Source organism: Octopus bimaculoides, chromosome 8 (assembly GCF_001194135.2).
Source record: "Octopus bimaculoides isolate UCB-OBI-ISO-001 chromosome 8, ASM119413v2, whole genome shotgun sequence".
Classification (NCBI taxonomy): Eukaryota; Metazoa; Mollusca; class Cephalopoda; order Octopoda; family Octopodidae; genus Octopus; species Octopus bimaculoides.
The window spans coordinates 80,233,408-80,243,736 of NC_068988.1; the positions used below are offsets into that span (position 1 = coordinate 80,233,408).

At 37.6% G+C, this 10,329-nt stretch overlaps 1 protein-coding gene across 2 annotated transcripts in view; it reads right to left on the reverse strand.

Moving 5' to 3' along the window:
• The window catches only part of LOC106873410 (ceramide kinase-like protein), a 195,833-nt gene that overhangs the window by 14,159 nt on the left and 171,345 nt on the right, over positions 1-10,329 (reverse strand). For both annotated transcript variants that reach the window (XM_014920765.2, XM_014920764.2), the window contains exons 8-9: positions 9,606-9,789; positions 6,595-6,666 (exon numbers count right to left, since the gene is read on the reverse strand). In XM_014920765.2, the coding sequence (XP_014776251.1) occupies positions 6,595-6,666; positions 9,606-9,789 (256 nt within the window). The remainder of the gene's footprint in view (positions 1-6,594; positions 6,667-9,605; positions 9,790-10,329) is intronic.

Below are 10,329 nucleotides of genomic sequence, written 5' to 3' on the forward strand. Positions count from 1 at the left end.
GAAGACGGCTCATTAGAGCCGAAGGTTAATCAAGAGCATGCTCATTGTTTTATTTTTTTGTTTTTGTCTTTTTAACATCTGCGGTATTGTGCATCGAGAATTCGACTCCCAGGACCAGACCGTCAATCAAGAGTCCTACTGTGTCGTTTTGAAGCATTTGAGGGAGGACATTCGGTGGAAACGACCGTATTTGTGGAGCGCGAATAATTGAATGCTTCACGACGACAATGCACCCTGTCACCGAGCTCTCCTCCCTCGTGAGTTTTTTTGCCAAAAGCAACATGGTATCGCTTCCACACCAGCCCTATTCGCCAGATTTAGCACCCGAAGATTTCCATCTCTTCCCCAATATGAAAATGCAGCTCAAAGGCTGCCGTTTTAAGACTGTTGTTGAGGTCTAAGAGAGCGAATCACAGAAGGTCCTCGACTCGCTTACGAAAAACATTTTCCAGGCCGGATTGCAAAAGTGGGAGGAACGCTGGGACCGGTGTATTGCTGCGCAAGGTAACTATTTCGAAGGAGATTATGTTAAATCTTCAGTAAATAAGTTATATTTTTAGTGAACATATCTAGTCCGTCGGTCTTTTGGATACCACATCGTAAGTTACACCAAACTGTCTGATCAGAAGGCAAGCATGGTATTATATGAAACAAATTGAATTGTCTCTCCTCCTTCTTTAAAAGATGCTTACAATTGATGTAGGTTTTTGTTTCATTTCTCCAACTAAATGGGAAAATTCAATTAACTTTTTAAAAAAAGGAAATTGCGTGCGATATCCTGTACATCATATATATATATAAAAACAGTCTACAAACAAATGGACGAATTTTGTTTATATTTTATAAACTGTACTATTCCTCTATTCATAGTACAAAATAAAATATTTACAAAGATTTAGGACGGTAACAGTATGTTTAGTAAAATAGAATTAATGTTAGAAAATGTTCGTGGAATAATGGAACCATCTTACTAGATTTCATCGTCATGCTATCAGTTAGCGGTTAAAGGGAAACAACTCATAAAAAATACTCAGTTATTTCCCATACATTTTAGTAACAAATTCTGTTATTCAGTATGTAGTTATTAACTTCATAGAATTTTTTTTTTTACAGTACGTAAAAGACGAAGCGGGAAAGTAACTAATTTCGTCGAATCGACACCATACCACCCTACTTCCAGCAAATATGGTGGATTGGAAAAAGCTGTAAATAGAGGTGTAGGAAAACCACAAATACTGGTTTAGTAAAATGAAAGGAGGAAAATAGTGGAAAATATTTATGTTTACTTGATCAGAGAAGATCGACATTTAATCAGTCCAGTATATCGTAAGTTCTTGACTTTGAAGTAAAGAAGTCTTATTACTCTAGTTCTTCCTCGAATGTTTGGTCAATGTCAGACTTTTTATCCAGAGTCCCGCGACCAGGCTGCTTTGACCAAACGGTTTGGGGAGTCCATAAGTGCTCGTCTCTATCTCTTTCCTGTTTTCTTTCGTCCATCTACGCTTGCTCCCCTTTAGTAGGCAACATTCTTTCCTTTCTAGCTGGAAGATGGATGAAGCTCTGTTACAGTGGAGAGACCTGGGTTTGTCAGTTCCTAATACAGATCAATATGATCAATTTGCAAGGAGTCGCCGACTAATGCAAAATTCTCGGTGTCTAGATTGATGCCCTGCTTGTGGCTAACACTCGTAGTCTATTCAGTCTAGATGAGCTCCGCATCTCCATCGCACATGGGAACTGACGTATGTAGGGGACTGAAATGTCACTATGGTAGACCTGTAGTGGATCTTGCATGCATAAAGTGGATTCGATCCACCATAGCCAAATTTAAATTAACACTGCAACAGAACTTTTCCCACGGTGGAACAATGGTTTTTCTCTGACAGCAGTCTTACATCTTCCAGATGCCTTTAGCTAGGCCGAAATAATGTCTTCATCACTTGACCCTTTCTAACCTCTTCTACTTCACCAAAAGCTAGAATAGAGATAACAAGACCACCAACTAGATCTATTGTTCTCAATGATATGTCTATCCTTCTAGATAGTTATAAAAGCAAGAAAACCCTAAACAAAAACCAATTAGTCACCAGTCGGTGACGACTCAACGTGTTGTCACACTTTGACAACGAAGTCTGCTGACCAGCTAGAGCTTGGTCAGAGGGAGAAATGAAGTTTACTGTCAGCAACTGTGAGACAACGTCCCATACCCTACAACTCTCACTAGCTCTAATTCTATTCTCTTACCACATCATTCTATCTCTCTCTGTAATTACTACTAAACAATGGAGAGGACACAAACACAAACTTTCTTTCGCATGCTTTTGGACTTATCATAACCTGCCTGTCGAGGCAAGGTATTGTAAAGTAACGGTAAATAAATACTTCCTTAAAACTCCTGCAACAGGTCGTCATAACAACAAATTTTTATCATCCCAACTACTGACTCCGACATATATTATTGTGTACCTAATCAATCTTACCCGTTACAATCGGTAACTACACAAACATATTATTGTTACAGACACCTCGACTCATCAGGCCTTCCACGGTTTGTCTTGCCGTATAAATGCTGATCGTTTCTCTCGTTACACCGAGCTAAACTTGATCATTAAGCAGTCCCTAACTCGTGTTAATATCCTTGCAGTTCTGGAGCCGGTGGAATTATCCAGAAATGATGGGAAGAGACCAGATGGTCTTACACTTTGTCCCTGGGTATGAGGTAGTTGCCTCATCTCGGACGCAGCAGTCTTTGACTCTTTTGCTCTCTCCCACATCCTGGATGCTGCGGTAAATGGGAGGGTCACTGCTTCCGTAGCCGAACGGAACAAAATCGTTAAGTATCGAGACCTCACATTGACGTTTGAGACGTTTGGAGGGAGTGGGCCACTAACGGTGAAGTTCTTGTCATCGTTGAAGGCACGCCTTATCTAAGTTTCCTGCCTTTTAGCTCAGCTTGAGGAATCTGTCTTGCACTTCTTTCCGTTGACATTCTAATTACATGTCCATAGTACTGTAGTTGTGACCTCTCAATGTGGTGAAGTAGTGGCTCAACTTGAAGAGATTCCTTGTCTTCAAGCAACACACGCTGGTGAGTAACATTACTACAGAGATCCTTTGGAGGAAATCAATGTTGGTTGATTGTATTTGCAACTGTACTCTTCTAATCATTACCCAACATTTATGACCATAGATGAGGATCAAATGCAGGAGCTGGCACAATACTGTACCAGCACCTGCAATTCTAGCTTCGAGTTCAGTATTCTACTTCTCACCACCTATGAATACATCCCAAGGGAGTCATTGATAGATGTTGATATCGTCTCGGATCTTTTGAATTCTATGTTGGAGTGTGAATGGCTGGAGCTTTAAAAGTCATTAAAACTGCTACATTGTTTAATATTTTGCATTGCACAGTCTCTAGAATCATGTTAGCATTCCAAAACCAAGGTAAAACTGGGTCTTGAAATGATTTGATTGTTGTAATGTATTCTGGCTATGATATGATATTTTGGAAAATATAATGTAAAGTAATTTAACTGTGACAATTTGTTTCTAAATATATATTAATGTATTTTGAAATGATTTGTTTGTAGTAATGCTTTTTTCGTATCAATTAACTGCAATATAAAAGAAATAGGGTATTTTCTTTTTATCATTATTTTTCCATATCCCCCAAGTTTATACACACACACACACACACACACACACACACACACACACACACACACACACATATATATATATATATATATATATATATGTATGTATGTATGTATGTATGTATGTATATACGGCAAGAAGAAAGTGGAGGGGATCCAGAGATAGTATGCATCAACTGTTCTTTTTCTATTCTAGAAATTACTGGTACTTATGTATGTAAAACACAATATTTGCATATGTATATATATTCTTATAATTGTTTAAAATAAATAAATAGACATAATATAATGTCTAACAGTTGATGCATACTACCTCTGGATCCCCTCCATTTACTTCTTGCCGTATAAATTAAGGGCAAACCACTTTTTACCCTCGCCCATTTATTACACTCAATAGTGTAATTGCCACGCAATAACCAACACTTGTGTATTAATAATTGGGTATTCTATCAGCAGTATAATGGATAGATGCTATCCCTTAGTTCGTTGGATTCACCACCTCTAACTCTCTTTGAAGTATATATATATATAAATATTAAAATGGAACAAAAACGGAATAGAGTAGAATAAAACATTCGGCCAGGTAGACGATACAAGGCAGGCAAGAGAAACAATAATTAGAAGGACAGGCAAAAAACCAAAAAAAAAAAACGGGTCACTCGTGGCCTTCTTTCCTCAGTCAAGTCCCAGAAGTCACGACCGTTTTGGGCAGTTACACTTGAGACAGTTCGATTTGGTTGCCCCCCAAAAAGTCTAAGCTAAGAGCATTAGACCCTTTTGTAAGAAAGTTAGCGAATGCGTATGGCAACAAAGACAGAAAACAGAGAACATGGTACACAAAAAGACGAAAAATGGAGAACATGGTACACAATTACGAATACAAACAACAACAAAATAACAACAGGTGTCTTTCGACTGAGAACGAATCAAATTTAGCTGTCGTGTATGAAGTGAAAATCTAAAGGCAAGAAGATAGGAGATGAAAACAAGAGGTGTTGACGGTCAGAAGTTAGGCCAAGAAAGATCATGACTGGCTGGACACCGGTCATGTAGAAGGAGGAGAGATGAATAGGGGACAGCTGGATTAAAGGATTAGAAAAAATCAGAGACAAAGAGAAAGGTACAGGGGAGATAAACGAGTGGGAAATAGTGGGAGCTAAAGAAAGAGAGGGCCAAGAAATGTGAGAGAGAGGGGGAACGAGAAAAAGAAAACGGGAAGAAAGTAAATGGGGAGAATAAAAGACAGAGTAAGAGTCGTACAAAATATAGATACATACCTTACTATAAAGTGAGCATAAGTGTGTACGTACGTCGCTATATGTATAAATAAATATTAAAATGGAACAAAAACGCAATAGAGTACAATAAAACATTCGGACAGATAAACGACACAAAGGCAGACAAGAGAAACAACAATTAGAAGGACAGGCAAAGAAAAAGACGGGTCATTCGTGGCCTTCTTTCCTCAGTCAAGTCCCAGAAGTCACGACCGTTTCGGGCAGTTACACTTGAGACAGTTCGAGCTGATATATTTGTGTGTGTGTGTGTGTGTGTGTGTATATATATATATATATATATATATATATATATAACAAATAATAAATGAGTGTATGCATATATATGTACAGGTATGTGCATACCTACGTCTACCTGTATATATAGGTGCATATCTGGGTACAGGACATTGCAAACAAAACGTAGACAAAAAATAATAATAACCAGAGTACAGAACACACAGAGGCCACATAGTGAACATTTTCCTTCATCAGCTACCCTCATTCTAACACAGGCGTTTCGAAGAGTAGGGCAGGACGCATCGTTAAAATGGCTCTTCCCATGGATCACAATTTAAATTTGTACACACAAATTAAACTTGTACCATGGAGGAACGAAGTGAAAGCGGGACGAAGTAGTTCGCGTGTTTGCTTTGCGATAGCCAAGGAAGAAAAGAATTAGTACGTGGACACATGTGACTACGAGGGGGTAAGGAAGAGAGAGTGGTAGAGGGAGAAACAAGGGGAGGAAATAGAAAATAGCTAGCATGATCTGCTGGATAGGTAATGCCAGTGTGCGCACACGACAGAGTGTAAGCGCCCTGAGAGAAATGTTAGACTTAAGAAGCATCGGATGTGGCGTGCAAGAGAGACGTTTGTGTTGGTATCGTCATGTATTGTGAATGGACGAAGAGAGCTGTGTGAAGAAGTGCCATTCCCAAACAGTGGAAGGAATCCAGGGTAGAGGGAGACCCAGAAAGACATGATAAGGTAGTGAAGCATGACCTTCGAACATTGGGCCTCACAGAGGCAATGACAAAAGACTGAGACCTCTGGAGGTATGCTGTGACTGAGAAGGCCCAGCAAATAAAGTGAGTCCACAGCTGTAACCTACACCAGTGTCGCATAACCAGCCCACCTAAGAAAATCCTTAGATCATAGGGCAACATGCCGTGCTTGAGGAGACCTATTGAGTCAAGTACATCAACAGCAATATCAAAATCAAATCAAATGGATATTGTAGTTGTGACCCCCACGCCGGTAGCACATAAAAAGCACCATCTGAATGTGGCCGATGCCAATGCTGCTTTGACTGGCTTCCATGCCAGTGGCACGTAAAAAGCACCATCCCATCGTGGTCGATGCCAGCTCCTTTGGCCCCTGTGCTGATGGCACATAAAAAAGCACCCACTACACTCTCAGAGTGGTTGGCGTTAGGAAAGGCATCGAACTGTAGAAACACTGCCAGATCAGATTGGGGCCCGGTGCAGCTTCCTGGTTTCCCAGACCCCAGTCAAACCGTCCAACCCATGTCAGCATGGAAAACGGACGTTAAACGATGATGATGATGATGATGACGACTGCAGCATAAATCAATAAATTAGAAAGATATCAATAGTATTCTAGAAAAAAATGGCCAATCAATTGAACAACCAACTTACCCTCTTGTACATGCATTCTTCACCTCAGAATCATCTTCTATTTGTCTGTATTCTACTTTACACATGTAACACCTGGCAATATACAAACATTTCTTTACAGAGGAAACAAATACAGATGCCAAACTTTGACACATATGGCGTTATTGGATCAATCTGAAATGATATTAACATTATGTGATATTTCCTTACAACTTATCTACCCACACATCATCTCTCCTCTTCTCTCTCTCTCTCTCTCTCCTTTCCCCTCTTATGTTTTCTTCTTCTGTATTATTATTATTATTATTATTATTATTATTATTATTATTATTATTATTATTCACTGCACTACCAAGCACAGCTCTATGTGGTATGGGTATGTGCTGTGGCTTGTTGTGATTCTCTTATTTTTACTGTATTGAAAGTGTTTTGCGTAGGATGTGTGCGATGCCTAGTAGTGCTATTTTCTGTAAGTTATATATACTTGTTAGTCCAGATGTTTTTGTTATGTATTTGTCTGAATATTTTTTTAATCATACCTAATGCACCTACTATGATAGGATTTGTTTCTGTTTTTAGACTCCACATTCAAGTTGCCTCTATTTCCAGATGTTCGTATTTTGAAAGTTTCTCTGTTTCTTTTAGAGAAACATTGTCATCTGTTGGTATTGATACATCAATTAAAAAGCATTCATTTTCTTTGTGATCTCTGAAAACTATATCCAGCCTATTGGCCTTAATTTCTCTAATTTATTGGCCTTAATTTCTCTAATTTATTCGCCTTAATTTCTCTAATTTATTGGCCTTAATTTCTCTATCTTTATTATTGTTGTTGTTATTAAGGCAGCGAGCTGGCAGAACCATTAGCATGCTGGACAAAATGCTTAGCAGTATTCCACCTGTCACTACAATCTGAGTTTAAAATTTGCCGAGGTCGACTTTGCCTTTCATCTTTTCAGGGTCGATAAATTAAGTATCAGTGAAATAATGGGGTCGATATAATCAATTAGTCCCTTCCTACAAAATTTCAGGCCTTGTGCCTATAGTAGAAAGGATTGTTATTATTATTATTATTATTATTATTATTATTATTATTATTATTATTATTATTATTATTATTATTTATTATTATTATCATCATCATCATCAAGGTGATGAGCTGGCAGAATCATTAGCATACTGGGCAAAATGCTTAGTGTCATTTCATCTGTCTTTATGTTCTGAGTTCAAATTCTGCTGAGGTCGACTTTGCTTTTCATCCTTTCAGGGTTGGTAAATTAAGTTTCAGTCAAGTACTGGGGTCAATGTAATCGACTATCCCCACCCCAAATTTCAAGCCTTGTGCCTAAGTAGAAAGGGTTATTATTATTATTAGTAGTAGCAGTAGTAGTAGTAGTAGTAGCCATTTTTATTCTGCTGCTCTTTTTCATTTTTCTAACTTCCTTGAGAGTGAATTTGGGAGGTGGAAACTGTGTTGAGGTCTGTTATATGTGTATGTTTGTGCATTTGTCTCCCCACACAAACCACTTGACAACTGGTATTGGTTTGTTTACATCCCAGTAACTTAATTACAACCCTGTAACTTTGGCAAAAGAGAATGCTAGAATAAGTACCAATTTTAGAAAATAAGTACTGGGGTTGACTTGTTCAACTAAACTCTTCAAGGTAGTGCCCCAGCATGGCTGCAGTTCAATGATTGAAAAGAGTAAAAATAACAATATTTTACCTTCATACACAAAAATTCAAAGAATGAAGGCAAATCACATAATTTGCAAATGGGTGCAGGCATGTCTGTGTGGTTAAGAATTTTGCTTCATAGCTACATGGTTTTAGGTTCAATCCCACTTCACAGCACCTTGGACAAGTAAATCCTGAAATAACCTTCATTTAGCCAAAATCTTGTGAGTGAAATTTGGAAGACAGAAACTCTAAGAATCCCATTAGGAAGTTGTTTGCATTCCAGAGTGGTACACTTAACTCGTTGCCTAACCATTGCCTAGTTGAACACCACCACTCCATTGTGTTCTATACCTATAGCAGAGTTCCCTTCATTGCAAGCATCAGGCTAGCTCACTGGTCTAAGGATATCTTCATTACTTCCTCCTATCTGTCTCAGAGACCCTGAAAATTATCATGGGTGCTGCTCGATGATGAGGATGATAATAATAATAATAATAATAATAATAATAATAATGATTATAATAATGATTTCATTTATTTTCCACAAGAGTCAAGGATGAGGAGGACAATTGAAATGATAAAATAAATAGACAAAACCAAAAAAACAAGAGAGTAAGTATACATGGTATACAATGAAAAGAAAGGGTATACATAGTATACAAAGGTTAAAAAAAGGATAGGGGATGATAAAGATGTAGTCTTCCTGATACAGGATGACCTCTAGGGATAATTGAGGAACCCCAATGTCTGAGATCTCCCTGAATACCAAGGGAAAAGTGCGTTCTCCAAAATAATGATTTCAAATATTTTGGCACAAGGCCAGCAATGTAGAGGGAGGGGCAGTTTGATCACATTGACACCGGTACTCAACTGGTACATATTTTATTTCGAAAGGACGAAAGGCAAAGTTAACATCAACAGAATTTGAACTCAGAATGCAAGGATTCTGCCAGTTCACCGCCTTAATAATAACAATAGTAGTAGTAGTAGTAGTAGTAGTAGTAGTAGTAGTAGTAGTAGTAGCAGTAGTAGTAGTAGTAGTAGTAGTAGTAGTAGTAAATAAATAGATAAATAAATAAAAGCTCTTTTAAAATCCCTAAAAAAACTTCACTTATTTCACCTTATTTGTCAGAGCAGCCCAATGTTTTGTATTTTCAACATCTGTCAGGTGCCGTGTGTGTCCTCACCAATACTCAGTAATGATATTCCATAATTTTGATTACCAACAGTATTCAAATTACGTTTTAATACAACAACAAGGATGTTATTAAAGCAAAACATTTGTGTGACAGTTTTTGAAAGCATAAATTATAAACACCTTATTTCTATAAAATAATTCAATGTTTATTTACCTTAATTTTGACTGAGTCAAAGCTTTTAAAAAGCCTCCTTCCATTTTCTTTGAACGAAGAACAGATCTATAACGTTCTGCAAAAGTAAGAACATTTCCAGCAAAACCATACTGGCTGTTGAAAACCCATTTATACAGCAAGCCATCATGGTGCACGGAACAGAGATCTACATATCGATAATGACCTGAAGATGAAAGGAAAAAGATTAAAGAACATTCAAAGAATATATAATAATATATTTAATGTATTACTAATATTTGATCGATTCTCTTCAGAAATATAGAGGAATATTGATTTCTTATGACTTGGCACAAAATCAGTTTATGTAGGCTAAGAGAATTAACATATGTTTATTACTGGTATAATGCCACTTGAATTAACCTCCTAAATATTTCTGGTATATACACTCACTTGTATTAAACTCTGTTTATTATTGGTATAATAGTTATTTGAATCAAACCTGTTCCCTATATATTACTGGTACAATAGTAACTTGAGTTAACACTCTGTATATTGATGATATAATAATTACTTGAATGAATTCCATATAGAATATTGGTATATCGTCATTTGAATAAATTCGTGCCTGCTGAGGACATGTGTAGGCTTGCAAGGAATGAAGCCAGTATGCTCCGATGGATGTGTAATGTCAGTGTGCATACTCGACAGCGTGTAAGTACCTTGAGAGAAAAGTTGAACCTCAGAAGCATCAGTTGTGGTGGGC